At 36.6% G+C, this 19,355-nt stretch overlaps 1 protein-coding gene across 1 annotated transcript; it reads right to left on the bottom strand.

Annotated features, from left to right (window-relative positions):
- Positions 1-613: 613 nt before the first annotated feature.
- LOC132564287 (uncharacterized) lies at positions 614-17,132 on the bottom strand. The gene is made up of 9 exons (XM_060228957.1): positions 17,058-17,132; positions 16,187-16,300; positions 10,518-10,676; positions 8,253-8,389; positions 7,675-7,777; positions 6,259-6,359; positions 3,645-3,814; positions 2,912-3,052; positions 614-741 (listed from the first exon to the last, which is right to left on the bottom strand). The coding sequence occupies exons 1-9, from the start codon at positions 17,130-17,132 to the stop codon at positions 614-616; spliced, it is 1,128 nt and encodes a 375-aa protein (XP_060084940.1).
- Positions 17,133-19,355: the final 2,223 nt, after the last annotated feature.

The raw sequence follows: 19,355 nt of genomic DNA, 5'->3' as shown, positions 1-19,355 counted from the left end.
TACAAAGAATAGATAGATAATCCAAGCAGAGGCACATTTTAAGGATTTCCCTATGCCTCGAACTATATCCTGTCCCGAGTCCTTCATCTCGTGATAAAAGAGAATATGAACTAACCTCCAGGATATTGATAGGAACAAGCATACTATCATCTAACTATACTAAATATAATTATAACAAGAGGTCATTTATGTCAACATATCACTTCTTGTAGACGTTTCCACTAGCTTTGAAATTTCTGCTTGGGTTGATGTTCGGGTTTTGAGTGCTGGTAGCTGGTTTTGATTGGGATTGAGATTTCTGATTTTATTTTTATGATGATGAATGGGATCGCGATGACTGTTGAGGAAGGCATTGATGCACCAGGCCGAAGTTCAGAAAGATTGTCTCACACCATGTCCTTCTGTGTACCTGCATCACATGTCTGTGTAGTGGGGACAAAAGGTAGATACTCCCATTATGACTGAGTATTCTAAGTACAACAGTTCAGTATTATAATTTCTATATCTTTACAGACTATGGAAGATTAAGGATAACAAGTAATTTAGTTGTTTAATTATCATGCAATGGTTGCTTAAGTATGTAGAGGCAATGGTAGTATAGCTTGATCCCGCATTAGGAGTATTCTTCAATCCGAACAGGCTTGTAGTCTTTACTTGACCACAGATATATTTTGTTTTCCTCATGTCCTCTTCTTCTTATTGTCGCATCCAAATGATGATCATACATCGCAAACAAACCACCTGTATTGAAGGGAAAGCAGATTACTACTTAAATTACAACATAATTGTAGATCACTTGTCAATAAATTAAGAACAGTTGCATTTTTATTCAAACCTCTCATGGTTATTCAAGCGAAGTCTGTCCTACGCCATACGTCAACATCTGTAACCCTCCTTATTACTTCAACAAGCCTGATGTATATATGTATGTGAATTACTTCGTTACATACATATTTCGTGCAATCACGGCTTTATATACTCGATGCAATATTCAAACATTAGCTCTACATTAGATCTACTATGCGGGAGGTTTCATGAAGTTATTAATTAACGGGACAAACTCTACAATCGATGCCACTTGATTGCCTATTATCCGAGCTGTTGCATTGCTTGATTTTCCTGACATGACTTTTAAGCCGTACAAATTATCATTTAATACGAGAAAAAAAGTATAAACTTCTAGAATATATTTTGTTTCGTTTTCTGGTATTGTTAGAATATCATGACGAGTCAAGTCAAGAGACTGCTGAACTAAACAACGGATATAGATCCAAGGCAGCAGATTACAAAACCATCATACACGATGTCAACAAAAACATCAAGAAAATACCAACTTGGCAAAATAAAAATAAGAACAATTAATACAGCAACGGAACCAATAGGCAAATTAACGAGCATGAAACACGACTATCTTCATATCACACAAAGAAATATAATATTTCGCAATGAGACTTCCCATTAGCTGTCATCAACCTGCATCTTTTAAACCCCTGTATTACGAATTTGTCAGTCTTTTGACGACATGACAAGATGAAACCTATGGATGCCGGCTACCGAACAACGCCTCAATAATATCGGCAGGAGCGCGAGCTATCTTTCTCGCCCTTGAATATATTCAAAGAAACAAAGTCATGAGAGCTGTTATCCATTCACCGTTAAACATTTTTATTGGACTGCATTACCATTCTGTGTACTCGACAACTCGTAAAAATGTCTAAAATGCCTTTTTGAAACTGTTGAAATTTGACAAGTTCTACATTACCTGAAAGTTGTTGGTCTATATAATAGACTATGGTGTACCATTCTAATCTTTTGTGTTAACATAACCATTTAAAATGTTTATCATTTGTCTTTTACCTTTTGGTTTGTTTAATGCTATTTCTTTTTGGCTCTCTGTGTGTTTTACCGTTTGATGGCACTTGTGTCCTTTTATGTGATGACGGGCCGTTGAGAAAGTAATGATAGTAATAACGTATAGAAACACACACATTTCTCAACTTCTAGATAGAACGAAAGAATGGCTAAAATTATCCATAGATCGTCAGCGTAAAAGGAGCGATCTTTCAAAAATCAAAAATCGAGGAAAGCTGACCTGTGCGTTGTTATCATCTTCGATTTCAAGCTGCATTTTTTCCAATGATTGACTGGATAGATTTAGCCCACTCAGAAAGTGAATCCAATGCAGCATGTTTTCGATTCGCCAATTCTCGTGCATAGTTTTTAACATCACCCATAAGTATCTTAAAAATTCATATTCCAATTAACGGACGGATTTTCATGATATTCAGGCTGTTTCATGAAAAACGCTCGTTTCTTAACATTTTGAATAGTTCTTAAATCACCAGTTGATATGTGTCTAGTTGGACTAAAAATATAAGTAAATGCATAACAAGCTGTTATGAGATCATCTACATTCAGTTGCTGAAACATGTATTTGTAGTTACCACGTTTGGAAGCAATGTGGATGAAGTAACTGTAGGAAATTACAGGGGCATTTCTGCTTTAAACGTTTTTTGTGTAATGAACAGGTTTCTGTTTAAGAATATTGCTGATATTTAAAGCACCCACTCCCTTATTCACATTTCAAATTTCATAAATTTGCGAATTGTTGAAGGATCGCGGCCATCTGTGCGGCAAGTTTTTTTTTTCATCAATCGCATGATGTATTTTACACAGGTCACTAGAATATGTATTAACTGAATCCAGTTGACGTTTTTGTAGCACAGAGAGAAGAAGCGAGTATAACATAGTTCGAACATGATAGACACCCAGTAAAAAATTCAAATGAAGCACATTTACACATATTTTTCAATAATGCTAAAATCCACATATTTTTATAACGCGCGAATGGCATGGTATGGAAGAAAACTATTTGATATCTTCTAACAACTAACATATATTTGTTACCAACCTGTGTGTAAAAACAAGATTCGGTTGCCCTTGAACCTTTGTGGATTATTTTGGAGTTCCCGAAGCATTCCAAGAGTCGCCTTTCCCGTGTATATCGGATCCAGCATCACCCCTGTTGTCTCCGCCACGGACATCACAAAATCTACATCATCGAATTTAATGACAGTTCGTTTAGGTTAAGGACCTACTGATAACCTAACGATTGGAAGTTCGAGACTCTGATTTCATCAATTTTAGTTGATGAACTGGAGAAAGAGATTTCAAAATAAGGGGGAGGGAATGATGAGGAAGTCAACACTTATGAGATCATGACCAATAGGTTTTATTTTGTTGCTGGAGGAGATCAGAGCTCAGTGATCCCATTGGAGATAGGGGAACTAAGCAGTTGATTTGTTTTAACACCAACCCAAGTTATAGACGACAGTAGATACGCAACAATATCACAAATCAAATTCATGAAACTATGGACAAATATCAAAAGGAAAAGTTGCACAAGGAACACTTAAAGCGTGCAAGAAGATTGAAAAACAACATGTTTTTGCGTGCAACTACATATCAATAAACCATCGCCTTCATCTACCTATTATTTAAACCAGCAAATGCCGAGTATGTCGACATCTTGCTCGAAAATCATAACATTGTGTCGTGCAAGGAAGATATCGCTATCCAAAATATGGAGTACCAACAATAGCACATTTGAAATCATTCCGCTGAAGAGCAAATAATGTATCTACCTCGTTCCTTTTGTGTTGACTTGTTGTATCCATCGCCTTGATAACCCTCAATTATATCCACAATGGCGTTTGCCTTGATATCATCAGGTAAACCAGTTTCACGGAGTACTTGGTCAACGTGATCATGAAAATAACTCTTCGTGTAGTTGCAAACAATCACACCATGACACCTGTCAAAACACAAATAACCTATTTTAGAATTAAGTAGATGTGACATTGATGTTACGCAATTTTGTTGCTGGGATAAGTAGTGTTATGACAAAATGTACAACAGACCCTAAAACCGCTAATCATTCCACCAAAAAAAATTAATTTTAGCAAGTATTGTTCTGCGTTATGGTAATTTGATTCGCCGTATTGCCGATCTGTTTGTAAAGCTAAGTAGTTGATTATAATATTTTGTCAGTGTATCGATACAAAAACGTTTTACTCCGCTCAGGAAACAAACGATTATTATCAAAGAAAAGTATCGCTGTGTTTTAAACAGTAAGAAATAGATAAAAAGTGAACGATAATGACTGACTTATTTCCCGCTTCCCAATCAAATATCGAAAAATATCTTAACTCTGACTATTAAAAGCCTCCGTCATGTTTCTATAGTAACTGTTCTGGAAACACCCGATGATTCAAACTTCAGACATTGGTGAATGTTAATTAAAGACTTCATATCCTGTGATATGGTTACCATGGCAATCAAAACTGCTGCTGCAAAAAAGGAACCCCTACATTAATGTCAACATGAATATGTGTTTTCATTGAAATATCTTCACATTTTTTTATGCATAGACAGACGGAAAAGCTAGTTTCGGTATACCTCTGCCCTTTCTTTGTTGCTGGGATAAGTAGTGTTATGACAAAGTAATGATAGATGCAATCGAACAGTTTGTATGCATTTTTGTCAAATTCTGACACGACGATTCAAATCTGTCTCTCCGTGGTGTACCCATTCCGGTTGTTGAGCAAACGAAATTCTTAGGTGTAATATCCGACAGGAAATTGTCGTTCCTTCCACACATAAAATACCTTCATGCCAAATGCCTTAAGGCACTGAATATTTTAAAGGTTGTGTCCCACACTGATTGGGGAAATGATTAAAAAAAAATTGCTAAGACTCTATAGATCACAATTGGACTACGATTCGATCGTGTATGGATCTGCTAGACCTTCATATTTAAAATTATTAGACACTGTTAATCACCAAAATCTCAGGCTTGCTCTCGGAGCTTTTAAGACCACACCTACAACAAGTCTCTATGTAGAGGCTAACGAATCATCACTGTGTAGCCGTCGAAATAAATTGGCTTTACAATACACCATTCAGCTAAGGTCAAATCCTGCTTTTCCCACCGTATTTGATTCAAAATATTAAATCTTGTTTCAAGGCAAACCAAAAACTATTCCATCATTTGGTATTCGAATTTGTGCTCTTTAACAAAACACCAAAACACCAATTTTGATGTTTACCAAATTCAGACATTCGGAACGATAGAAATTCCACCCCGGCTCATGAATCCACCTGAAGTTGACTTTTCACTTCATGAAATGGTTTAATTAGACACAGAAATTACACCTTTCGTTCATCCTTCTCGAAATTGTAGTTAAATATGAAACATTTCTACATTTATATACTGATGGTTCAAAAGATAATAAGGTTGCTGTGGCCATGGTTACGCATGATGAAACCTATGGATGCCGGCTACCGAGCAACGCCTCAATATTCTCGGCAGAAGCGCGAGCTATGTGGCAGGAGGAATGGGATACATATACCAATAACAAATTGCACTTCGTTAAACCTGTTATCGATGAATATTCTCCAGGCTATAGAGACAACCACCGAGACGAAGTTGTCCTTGCCCGTCTTCGGATGAGTCATACATACCTTACACATTCATATATGTTGAAGGCGGAAATAATTATTGGTGCATATGATTTGATAAGTCATTCACCGTTTAACATTTTTTATTGGACTGCAGCGACCTTCTGTCTACTCGAGAACGTTTGTATCGTAACATTACATGTCTTAAATGCCTTTTTGAAACTGTCGAGATTTGAAAAGTTCTACATTACCTGAATGTTGTTGGTCTATATAACAGACTATGATGTACCAGTCTGATCTTTTGTGTTAACATTCCAATTTAAGATTTTTAACATTTGTTTTTTACCGTTAGGTTTGTTTAATGCTATTTCTTTTGGGATCGCTGTGTGTTTTACCGTTTGGTGGCCCTAATGCACGAATTAGCCCTAATGTGTTGATGGATCGTTAAGAATGTAATGATAATAATAATTCCCCTGAAATAAATCGTTTATAATGTGTTTGATCAGAGAGTACTGAGTTAGGTTCTCCCAAACAAAACTTAATAATATTTATAAAGGGACATAAACTCCGAGAAAAAGGCGAAAACACCCAACAAATGTATGTGTACTTGTGTTCGGACAAGATGAATAAAATTAGTATTATTCATGTAAGACGGTTATAAGAAAGTTGAGGTCATTCCCATTCTGTTACAAATCTTTGATAGAGCAGATATAAACTAGTGTTGTGATTTACCTGTGTTCAAGAGTTTTATAGTTAGCGAGGGTGACTAAATAAGAAACAACACATATATATACATACCTGAGTTTAGACCCTGTGAGGTAGTTACTGATACTCATGCCAGCTGCAGTACACCCAGACGAACAGGCAAATACCAAATCGTCATAATTATCCAATAAACCCTGGCAAACAAATGTGTAACAACAAAACATGTAGAACTTATTTTCATGATGAAAGTCGCAAGTGCATGACCCTGAGCTCTGGAAGGTGTTGACTTCATTAACACTGGAAATGGGATAGTGAATACAAGTCTTCACGATCTATTAGTGTTGCAGGTAATCAATACACTACTACAACTCTATTAGCTGACTTTCCAGACATGTTCTAAACATACGTATTAATACTGTTTCACAAGTGGTCGTTTGAGCAAAAAACGTATTGATATATCATATAGTACAACCTTCTTCAGTATTTTTTTCTTTATGGCAAGTTTGATGTTAGAAACCACAAGGATGTTTTCTTCTTTATGTCATGAAAATCATTTGTAATATAGATAGATGTTGACATTAAAAAATACAATGCTGATAAGATTATAAAGAAACATATTGCTGAATTTCATCACTTAGAAATACCTGGTAAAGGAAAGAATAAACATCGTTAAACGTATTGACGTTTGTTTATTATCTCATTTAAATACCGCACGAGACTGTATTTTCTAACATAAACCCCAACCAAAGATAAAATATACAATGCGTAGACTGACTATTTACATGTATGTTGTTGCCGGAAATCCTTTTCTTCACCAATTCCTTGGACTAATATGAATTTAATCGTGGCCCCATATAAGATAATGCGTGAGTAATTATATTGTATGAATGTTTCAATGCTAGCTCAAACCGAAAATAGCATTTGTGACTGTACGTTGTAGGGGAGATAACTCAAAACGTACAGAAAGCATGACAAATGCTGTTGTTTACAAATTTTGGTTTGTACATGAAAACAAGAAAAAGAAATAATGTGAAATGATAAAAGAAGAAATAAAAATACTTGAAACCCAAAACAACGATGTTAAATAATAATTGAAACTACCATGTTTTATGCTGATGGAATTCACGGAATCATAAATTCAAACAAAGTTGATATTCTATCAAACTTGGGAACAAGCCTAGAATATCAGATTTACTGTAATATGTAAAGACAGATCATTACTATTTAAAAACGGAAATTACACATTAGGAAAAGTTTTAATCATCATCCATATATAATTTCAGGGAAATATGCCTGTTCTGGTTTCTTTTTAGTAAATGTCAAGACGAGCGGCTGATTTAGAGTCTGCCGTGTCCTTGATTTCCAACTTTGGTGACAATATCCGATGAACATGGTCAATACTTGTATTGGTATTGTATATATGAAAGTGAAATTTACATTTTGATCTTTGATTTTAACCATCTATATTCTTTGAAAAAAGATTCAAAACGAATAATGTTCCTCCCCTACCTGTAAAATCATTTCTTCAAATGTTGATATTATTCCGAACAGTCCTGGGAAACTAGAGCCTCCAGCTACAGGAATTAAGTAGGAATCGTCGCCTAATTTGTCCCTTGAAGAACATATTTGTCAAAATGATACGATAGAATACGACCCTTTAGAATATTTCAAATTACACCATTTAGCAATACAGGTCTCAAATTAGAATGGTTCATTTTTTTTCTGTTATTTACATGTTATTATCATATTCAATCGAATTTTTTTTTTCTGAAATGGAAGTAAATGAGATTCAATATGTATGTAAAACAAACAAACAGCGAACATTTAACAACAAATGTCACTAATCACAGCCGACGAAACAAAGTAAATCATTAACAATATAATTAATATGTACACAGAGTCTTGAAATAACACAAGGAGAATAGAACCAATGTTTTGTTTGTCGACGACACAGCTGTTGCAATCTATACAAGGTGAGGAAATGAACATTTTAATCAACTTGTTGAAGCAAAACAAATTCTATTAAAATCAACATCACACATTCAACTAGTATGAATTTTAAAGGTCACAATAAAATTGTTCATTACTTAATTGCTGCGGCAAGTTTCTCCATGCGTGGCTTTAACTCTGTTATGTAGCCAGAATCATGAGGTACTAGGTAGATATTTGGCCCACACAGTCTGGTCAGTAATGCATTTCCATCACAACCTATGGCACAGGTTCCCTGACAATAAATAATCGAAGTTTTTTATGGGTTTCTTCGAACATCCTTGAAATTGTTATGATGTTATGCAAGGTAAACCAAAATGATCTTTTAACAGAGTCTGTGATTCATTCACCTTTTTTCGTCAGTTTTTCAGATATGTTCTCAAATTTCACAGTAACGTACGTTCCTGTTCGAAGCTGTACGCTTTTAGTATTTTGAGAGATGAGACTCAAAAAATAGTTGAATAGTCAGTTTGACTATGAACGTTTGTAATCGCTTATTTGATTTGATGAATACTTTCGATGTAGATTCCTCTCGAATCCTAGACTAATTATGTATTGTTCTTTCTTGAACAAATTTGAGGGGCAATATTGTAGATCTCTTCCAGATTTGATACGGCCGTTTCCTGCTTGTAAGGCTTATAATATAACTCAAACGGCAAAATATGAACAAAAATGATATCAAAAGATAAATTCCTTAAAGTACAAGTTAAATAAGACCAGGTTGTTGACCGTAAAATACCCATACTTTTCATTATTGTGCTTATTTGAAACTCTTTATTACGAGTTTGTCTGTCAGTTGTCGACTTCTTGCACGGAAATCGTAATAATGGGATCAGGTCATTGAATATCGAATTAACTATGACATGTAAACAACATAGGTTGGCGACACAGGTATATATAAATGGAACGATGTCAACAGGGAAAGAGAAACTGAAATCATCACGTTCATGATACAAGGACTGAGGGCTAACTTCACAAATATTCATATATCTAATACTACCTAAGAATAGGAAGTGTTAACTATTATCCAATAATAGCAAATCACAAATTGCATTTTAATACTATTAGCACATATGTAAATATACATAGATCTATTGAAATGATAATAATACAATTAAACGTGTCCAACTGAATGGCGTGTTCATATATGGAAACGGGTCTATTATCCACCGCTGGATATAGTTTCTAAGCAAATAGGATTGCGACTTAAGATTTATTGAGTTATTATGAATTATCACTGCCTTTATTTTACGATTCCCCTTGCCACTACCATCCTGCTTTGATGATGCACTTACAATATTCTCTAAATGCACTATTGTTATAGCCAGATACTTTTTAGGTCAAATAGTGACCTTTGTCGACTTGAAAGCCACTTGATCTGTTGCAGATCACTGTTTTAAGTATTGTCATTCTCAAACATTTCGGAGAGGTGTTTCAAGTCTTTCCCCTTTTTTGGAGAATAGTAATAACACTTGAACACACTTTTGACAGTGTCATCAAATACATGTCATTGTTTTTGACATTGATGAAATGCTGACAGTCTCTAATGCCTTGTCGATGTCATTTGTAACGCCAAGTGCATCACCCGATTGTAGAAGTACACGGTCAGCTAATATGGTACAAAACGCATATAAACAACTTCTTGTTCAGTCATTGATGCATCTGTGAATCCAGCGGCAAGAACCGATACGAAACGTGCTTGAAGGACGGCGCCACATGTTCTATGACTTCGGTAATGGCTTTGCATGGTTTGTCATTGGTGTAATTGTTCCCTATATCCAGGTCATTTTGAATTTAAAGTTTGCATAACGCTCTAAAGCAATTGAATGTAAAACTTCTCTGGCTACAACAAAATGCAGTTTTACACAGAATTATCATTTTTTATGTGCTACCGTATAAAGTTTTTTACGTATTTTTTATACATCTGACCCAACTACGTGCCGTTTTTTTTCAGCTTTGCATCTATCCACGCATAGTCTATATGTAACACTGGTATCATGACTGGCAAGACATTATTTTCTGTAATTTGCCAAACCTTTGAAAAGAGTTGCGGTAGTGTCAGCAATATTATGGTGTTTTTTGACTAACGGAGCAGTACAGTACGTTTGTTACCGTGTCAAATTGAACCCACGGGTATTCTTTCGTCCAGGATGTTTGAAGTGTTCATATACGTTTGGTCAATAATAATAATACAAACATTATTATACTTACTTTTACATTACGACGTCGTCATTGTTCTCTCTTGTAGATTAAATATTTATAGATGTATTGTTTCAGGAATTTGAACCGTGACACCCGATGTTTATATTTATCGAATTTACGTATGGCGCTAATACTTTCATATTCGTTGAAAAAATGCTTACCTGTTCGTTTGCCCTCAATATCAGATGAGGTGTGAGACCAAGCCGACGAGCCACTACGGCTGTTGCTCGACAGTGATTAGAATGGATATCCCCGCATGTGATCACGTGAGTACATTTTTGTTCTAACGCCTCTGCCATCAGAAATTCTAGTTTTCGTACCTACACGAAGAAAAAACTTATTTGTTTGAAGATGTTTTAAGTCTAATAATAACTTAACTTTTCTTTACCAACCAACCATGACAATAAAGAATATAGACATGCACTTGACATTCTTGAGTACTCATCAATGAATAAACTATAGGTTTCAGTACATCTTCATTAAATTGTTGTGGTTGCTGTTTAACATGTCATTGAAACAATCCTGTTAACAAAGCAAGATAACATAAACTAATGCAAATAGAAACTGTACATATCTCAAACTAAGACTTTTACCACCTTTGGATTATTACTATTGTAATTACAATCTTAACGGTTTATATAGGAACGAACAAATGACTTTAAACAATTTCCCCAAAAGATGCTTTGGACACCATTGTCATATCCGGATATTCATGTATGGGTTGTGTATTAGTCATGCCATGCGTAGGAATATGTGTTGTGTTTACAACTAATAAAGTAGTTCCAAGATGGCCAACCACGTGTAGTAGTCTTAAAAGAAGCTTGCCGTAAACTCACGTAAAAGGTAATGTACGTTTAATTTGTAGTTGTCTTCTTATGATTATTATGATATTCTTAACGGCCTTCATATCAAAAAACACTGTTCATTACAAGGGTCTGGGGCTCGCTCTCGTAGCTTGAAAGACCACACCTACAGCCAACCTCTATGTAGAGGCTAACAAACTATCACTGTATAGTCGTTGCAATACACCATTCAGCTTAAGTCAAATCCTGCAAATCCTTTTTTTTCGCTTATATTTAAAGAAAAATAAAACAGTCATAATACGATTCCACCAATCGGTATTCGGATTTCCACTCTTTTACGAAACACAAATATTGAATTCACATTGATGAAAATTGTTAAATCAGACACTGACAGTTGCACCTTTTATTCACCCTTAACAAAATTACAATTTTAATGTAAAACATGTCAAAATGTAAAGACTGATTGTTCTAAAGATAATGAGGTTGCCGTGGCCATGACTTCACAAGCCTATGGATTCAGGCTATCGAACAACGCCACAATAGTATCGACGGAAGCGCGAGCTATCAGCCTTACCATTCAATATATTCGAACAAACAAAGTAATGAGAACTCTCTCTCTCTCTCTCTCTCTCTCTCTCTCTCTCTCTCTCTCTCTCTCTCTCTCTCTCTCTCTCTCTCTCTCTCTCTCTCTCTCTCTCTCTCTCTCTCTCTCTCTCTCTCTCTCTCTCTCTCTCTCTCAAACTATGTGTATTACAAAGTTGGGGTAAAATCAGTATCGAAAGTATAACGACAGGAAAAGGAAAATTACCAGGTAAACTACTGGAAATAGAAAATGGTTTCAGAATGTAATTATGGTGTAACTTGAAGATAGTTGACCACTCTGACATCTACGAGAATTTCATTCTTGCACGTTAAGTAAACCTTCAAGTTTGAAATTGATTCAAGAGTACCCCACTCAAAATGAAGTGCGTTCTGGATCCTAGAGCTGCAGTAACTGCACGAACTTTTTGCCTTTTTGGGCATTGAATTGATCGGGGTATTAACCCTCCTCAATGGTATACAATTTCATTCCTAATCCAGCGCCAACGCCAACTGAGCGACGTTGATTGGAGGATTCGGCCTACGTCTTATCCTTCTGTCCAACTCGTCTAATAAATGTTTGCTGCGAGATAACCACGACAATCCCTCGCTGCATGCGACCGGGCTTTGTCCTGCTGAGACGTCAGTTGATGCTGCTGTACTAGAGGAACGACATGCGGCGCGAGGACTAGGACGGCCGAGAAATTTCCCTGAATAACGACCAGAGAAGTCGTGATCGCAATCCCTCTCTATACCATTGGAATGTTTTGTGATTTAATGTAACTGTAAAATAACTTATTATCAATTGATATTTATTAACGTGATTTCGGTATATGATGTAAAGCAAGTGCTCCTTAGTTTGTTACAAGCGTTACCTGTATTCTTTAATTCCTATTGTATTGTATTATTGTCAAGGGGTATAAGTTCGACTTTCACGTGCACGTGACAGTCCTATAGAAATGTAGTCATTCGTAGCACACCTGTGAAGTTGAACGGGAGTACGACCTTATTAGCTAGGTTATTTATTACGGGTATATAAGGCCGGGTTGTTGGAACATCGGGGTCCTTCTCTCTTCCGCTGGAGTCAAAGCAGGAAGGCCTTGTTGATGGTGAGATATTATTGAATAATTGTAAAGCTCAAAGGGGAAAGCGCACTTCGCCAGACGTTCGGGATTGCCACAGTGAACAGTACAGGGGTTTGGCGCGGACGCCGGGAAGTTATTGGCGTAAGGGTTAACGCGGACGCCGAGAGCTGGGCCGAAGGCTACTAGGGCGCCTAGGAACGTATTGTGGGACGGGCGAGGATGATGGCGAAGTGTTCCTCCTTAGTTAAGTTGGCCTTAGTTTTGCCAGGGAACTATTGTTATTATTCGACGGCGTAACGTCAGCGCTACGCCCGTATCTTGCAGTTAGCGCCGGGCGCATTGACGCCCGAGTTCTCCCTTAGCCGTACTCCCGCTAGTAATGTAGTGTGTTTGTAGTTGTGTTTTATGTAAAGTCCGACTCGTAGCGAATATTAAATCTTTGTGTGTGTATATGATTTTTGTCTTCATTTTGCAAACAAACACGATTACAAAGGCAGGGAGACGCCTACAGGAGAAATTAACACAACAATTACCGGGAAGGGGAGATAACCCTTACACCATGACCGATCCTCCTCCAAAGCGGCCATTCTCTATCAAGTAAGCATCTGCATAGCGCTCTTAGGTACGTCTATAGACACGACGTCGGCCGTCTGCCAGGTTAAGCGAAAGCCCGGACTCATCTGAGAACAGGACCCTTCTCCAACGTTGCATTGGGGAGCGTCTTACGGAATGTGCGTTCAGCCATTGCATTCATCTGGCACGTCGCTGCGCATTAAGCTGTGGTCCAACATATGGCCGTCGCGGTCTTGGACCTTAGGCACGCAATTGAGTACGCACTGTCGTTGGATCAATTGGAAAATGATGACCCCCAATTGTGTTCCTTGCTGTTTCCATGGCCGTCAAAAAGCGATTGCGTAGGTGCGAAAGTCGCATAGCCCTATCCTGCGTCACACGAGGGCGACTGTTTCGGGGACGGTCTGCAACCCTTCCGGTTGCATGAAGTCTTTGGATGAGACGGCACATGTTCGATGGATGGACTCCATATTGATTAGCGACCTGATTTTGCGAGGTACCTTGCATCAGAAGTGCAATGGCAAGACCCCTGTCAACTTCGGACACATTTTTCACGGTGACTGTTTATGCTTAACATGTGGGAAATCAAGACGGATATGTCTGAAGATTCGCACACACAGATTTTGAACCAATCCTTTGTACTGGGTTCGAGATATCGTGCGTTTGTCTCTTATTCTTTTGTACAAGCTGCGAGCGCAGTTTAGTTATGCATCGATTATTTTAATACTGAACCATACGGACCTAACTCAAATGCACACATTTGTCAAGTTTCAAGGGTGTGCGTCAAAGATTTAATTTATAATATTAACTTTCTGCTAATTGCGTTTCTTTTTTCTCTCATATATTTTCTATTCGTAATACATTAATACTACATCATGAACTTGCCTTTAACTTTCGTATTGCTTTTTGCTGGGTTCCTGGGCAGATGGGAATACCAGGCAATGAAAAAGCAGATCGTGCCGCAAAGGAAGCTTTATCAATACCACATGTTGTGTTTTAACTTTACTAATTTTAGATAATATATCAAACAATTTTTAACAGTTCAATGGCAGGAGGAATTGCACTCCGTAAAACCTATCATCAGTGAATGGTCTCCATGCTAGAGACAACCACCGAGAAGAAGTTGTCCTTGCCCGTCTTCGGATGGGTCATACATACCTTTCACATTCATATATATTGAAAGGCAAATATAATCCTCGATGTATAGCATGTGATGAGCCATTCACTGTTAAACATGTTTTATTGGGGTACATTGACCTTCTGTCTACTCGAGAACTATTTTTATCGTAAAGTAACATGTCTAAAGGCACGTTTTGAAACTGTTGAGATTAATAAAAGTCTAGGTTATCTGTCTGTATTATAGATTATGACCTACCATGTTAGTCTTCTGTGACAATATAACGGTTTATGATTTTAGCACTTGTCTTTAATCTTTTAGTTTGTTTGATGTTTTTTTTTTTTTTTCCTTTTTAGATCGCTATTTCTTTTACCGGTTATGGCCCAAATGACCTTTTATGTCTTGACGAGCCGTACAGTTTGTAAAGAATAAAAATAAATAAAAAACACATGAAGTAGGACACAGTAAATACATTCTTTACCCTATCCACATAGGATACATTTGAATTAAAATAAGATACAATGAAAATTACAAATTTCCGATGTTCTTCCATCCGTATAATGTATTTAACATTGTTTATCATATCTGTGTATTGATTAGATTTTTGAAATTTGGGTGAATTTGATCTCGCTAACCTGCCATAAAAAAATAAAACTGTACGATACTTATTTTAAGCAAAACTGTAATTGACCTGTATTGAATTTATTAAACTTGATGTCCTCCGCACCCCAAAGACACGGAATTTACAATTTGGAATAAGACCATTCTATCCCTGATGAGTATTCCTATTTTACTATATTTAGATATTGCGGAGATTTTATTTTTTTTTTTTAATAATTTCTATTTCATATGACCATTTTTTGTCCCGATCGTCGGTCACCATGGGAATATTAACGGGTTAAAATCGTGGATTTAGACCACCTCTCAATCATGTTTTTGACATTCATTTCGATCAATCCGTATTGAATAAATCAAACAGTTATATGATGGAGCACAATGAGTTTGTTTACCTTACATTATATAATTGATGGGTAATATTCAATGAGCAATGAAGGATGATATAATCCTACCCCTGTCAACTCTTCTATCATTTATTAGACAGTGATTTATGTGTATTGTACCAGTTGATCAACGAATTCATGAAACTAGTCACGTATAAAATGTGGCAAAAGGAACGTTCTCCGGTAAAAAATAATAGGTGTTATGGCATGTAAATTAAGTTAAAAAAGTATAAAAAATACTTGGATTGTAGAAAAAACAAATGATGACGACTAAGTGAAATTAATTTATTGAAAGAGAATGAAAATTTTCTATATAAAGGGATGATATTGTAAAAACATGATATATCACAAAACGTTATTTAAAAACTTCGATATATTTTCTATTAATCATTTCTTTAAAGCTAATTAGCTTTAGCTTTTTTATTTGTTAATTGGTTTGTTCTTTTGTATCAAAATTGTGTCAAAGGATACAGTTCACCTTTTCGTTAAATCTTTGGCAGACCTCGTACTTATACATCCGTCGCTTTTAGAAATATTCCATCACAATTTGTAAACATTGTTAACATTTTTATGGCAAATAAGATAGAAACTTTGGAACATTACATTATTTATCTGAAGTCTAACTTTGACGACTAACAGTGTTATTTTTTTCTTTTAATTGTTAACAGTTACCTTATTCCCCGAGAGAGTACATCCGGTCATGTCATCACGTTTGACAGATACGTCATATTCTGTGGGCATTCCTGGCAGGCTCCACCGATGTATTGGTGTCTCCTTATTAGCCAGCTGCATGAGGACATCCATAATAAGATAAAACTCGGTTAATGTGGTTTGATAGTAAAACAATCTACAAGAAAGTAACTGAAGAACATACATATATATGTGTGAAAAAAACATGTATTATGAATAAAGAAGACAGGTGACCCCTGTAGGAAAGAGGAAAACATATATCGATGCATTTTGTTCAAGGCATTAAGTTGCCCCCACTCCCATTAAGTATCGAGGGGCATTTTCCCATATACAGGGAGACTGATTGGAACAAGAACAGATCTGCTGCCACAATACCTTAATATTTTTTTCTGCAGACGGCTGTTTCTTTACCTTTTTATAGACATATTTATAAGTCATTATCTTAAAACATCAGAGTGGTTAAGTATGCATGCACACAACAATTCAAACATACACGCATACGTACCTGCCCACTATTTTTATTGGGTCTTGACTAAAGTTAGGAATACAAGATTATCCTATTTTAGTCCGGAGCTATACCAGAATCATGAAAATGTTCCATAACTGCTTCTCATCATTGACTGATAAACTGATGGAAAGTCTGTTTCGAACATAAGTTCTGATTTCATGCTACCGTGTTTTGATTATGACATTTCAGTATGATGACAATACAAAAGTGTCATTTAAGCTGAAGTACATAACTTCTGTTATATATTGGAACCGATGAAATGGAAAGCCATTATGCTTTTGCAGTTCGTTATATATCAATAATGATAAACTACCACTATAAGAAGTAACTTAAACTAATTCTTACCAGCGTTCGTTTCTTTGGAATTTGGTTCAGACTCTCTGCCCATGTTGGGCATTGGTATCCACGTAAATCCGCCATTCCTACTAAGTATGTCCAATTGGTCTAAATAATATATTCACTTTATATTTCAATTGCTAGTAAAATACCGATGCCTTATTCATCATTCACTTCCCTGCAATGTATAATGTTAGATGCAGTTATATGCCTTATGCATTTTAACTATTTTGGAGTCATACAAATATGAATACAAATAAATATGGCCACCGACGGTCACGAACGGCCCATCCTAGATTTATTTGAAACGTATTTTTCCATATCCAAACTGGTAAGTTTGATGGCAAATGAACGGTTTTATTTAACACATAACAAAACAGTTGTAATATCATATATATCAATAAACACAATCTAATATTTGACGGTTTACACATACTTATATAGAAATCATAATTGAACGAAACTGGAGACCGAGGCTGCGTTATCCACGTGTATAAACCGTGTGTTGCTATTTCATTGAATACTTTAACAAACACTCAATTGTGCTAAAGGAGTACCTCCCGGTCTACGTATCGGAATGGGACCGTTCAATGTGATGTTGCATTTTTCAGTTATATTTCATTTGTATAAAATATGGTACTCTTCCCGATTATAGTTCATGCGTATTAATCTATATATAGTCTCTGAACCTGGGGTCAACGTGTGACTACAGATGAGATCCCCATCCTGTAACTACGTATTGTTAGAGTTTGAGAGTTTAATGAAAAGAACCCTAAATAATTGAACCAGGGATTATCCCTAACAACTTTGTGATCTTAGCCTTGGATCAACGTGTTGAAATATTAAGATCGAACATATAGGGCAACTGAACTTCCGTAGGTCAAAGTTAATCGGAGGACAATGCCGATCTCATAAAGCATGATGTAATTATGTCTCCTTTTTGGACCTGCTTGGTTTCGTCATCATCCCATTGATTACTACTGAACTGAGTATTTTTCAAACTGAGTAGCCTGGAAGATGATTATCCTCAGGCTCGTGTAAGAGACGATTATCGACAACCTTTGCTGAGAGAGTAGCCACCATGTTTCGCTGGAATGTATATGTACCTACCGTCCTTTGTTTCACCTATAGTTGCTTACCGAGGGACAAAACAGTAGTTATGTAATTATGAATTTATATATCCATTAACTCTATTTCCCTATGCAGATTTTTTTTCCTCGTTTCCCAAACACCCAGATCATAATGTCAACATGTACTTTGCTAGCGTGAATTTCCCTTTAGTTGAGCGGTAGAGTGTCCGGCTTGAGATTGAAGGGTCAGTAGTTCGAACCAAAGCGGTGGTAGGGTGTTATTCATTAATCCTTCTTATTACATATTTGGAGCCGTCAACCACCCCAAGGGTAAAACTGTAGGAGATTGAGATGCTACCTTGGATATGTTGAGCCTAGATTGTTGTTATCTGCGGGGTAGAAGACTTTGAATGAGAGAGTAGTGTATAAGTTAAGGGTACAGGCCCCACTTGTATAAAACATCTCAACTTGAGATTTCCTCAAGTCGAGATTTTCCTCAGCTGATATCTCCTCAAAAACGGCTTGTATAAAATTTTCTCAAGGAACAGGAGGAAGGCATCGGCTAGGATGTCCTGAAATTTCTTGAGGAATTTTCATACACGATATTTTCAATGAGATATTAGCTGAGGAAAATCTGGGCTTGAGGAGATCTCATGTTGATATGTTTTACATACTAAAAGGATAAAGAAACGCAGAGTACTATTTATTCCGATATTTTGAAAACGCGTTCTCCAAATAAAGTGAAACTTTGTGGATTGAGTACTTAGGTCATATTACACCTTGACATGTGTCAAAAATTTAGTCACGGTACAGTGCGCAGATCTGGTAAAAGGAGGAAGGGAAAAAAAGAATCTCGTGCACCGTGTTGTTCTGGTCTCATGCAATGCAGCGTTGGTCAAGTCACTCCTCGTTAGTCTTTATACAGATCAACTGCTTCCCTAAAATGTATTGAGAATTTGATTCGTTTTAAGAATGGCATGACTCACAGAAGTTCAGAGGGTCAGGCCATTCAGATGCTGATGCAAGGACAGCTGCAAAATCAGGTTGCTAGGCACTTTGGTGTTAATGTTTCCACCATAGAACGTCTTGTAAGACGTCTTCGGGAAACTGGGCGATTGGCCGATCGACCTAGGTCAGGACGTCCGCGCGTAACGTCACGAAGTCAGGATCGCTATATCGTCGTCTCTCATGTACGTAATCGGCGCCTTACTGCCGTTGAGAGTGCACTAAATGTTCG

This window comes from Ylistrum balloti, unplaced genomic scaffold (assembly GCF_031769215.1).
Source record: "Ylistrum balloti isolate Yb309-2 unplaced genomic scaffold, AGI_CSIRO_Ybal_v1 Utg372140, whole genome shotgun sequence".
NCBI classification, from domain to species: domain Eukaryota; kingdom Metazoa; phylum Mollusca; class Bivalvia; order Pectinida; family Pectinidae; genus Ylistrum; species Ylistrum balloti.
This window is presented reverse-complemented; position numbering and strand designations above follow the sequence as displayed.

Bases quoted from the DNA above. Each gene is read 5' to 3' on its own strand.
- LOC132564287 (XM_060228957.1), bottom strand. From the start codon at position 17,132: ATGGCGGATTTACGTGGATACCAATGCCCAACATGGGCAGAGAGTCTG. The intron at 7,778-8,252 runs GTAATGAACAAT...ATGTTCTTCAAG, and splicing joins AAACTTGCCGCAGCAATTAA to GGACAAATTAGGCGACGATT. The intron at 742-2,911 runs GTTGGTAACAAA...CCTTCAATACAG, and splicing joins AATCTTGTTTTTACACACAG to GTGGTTTGTTTGCGATGTAT.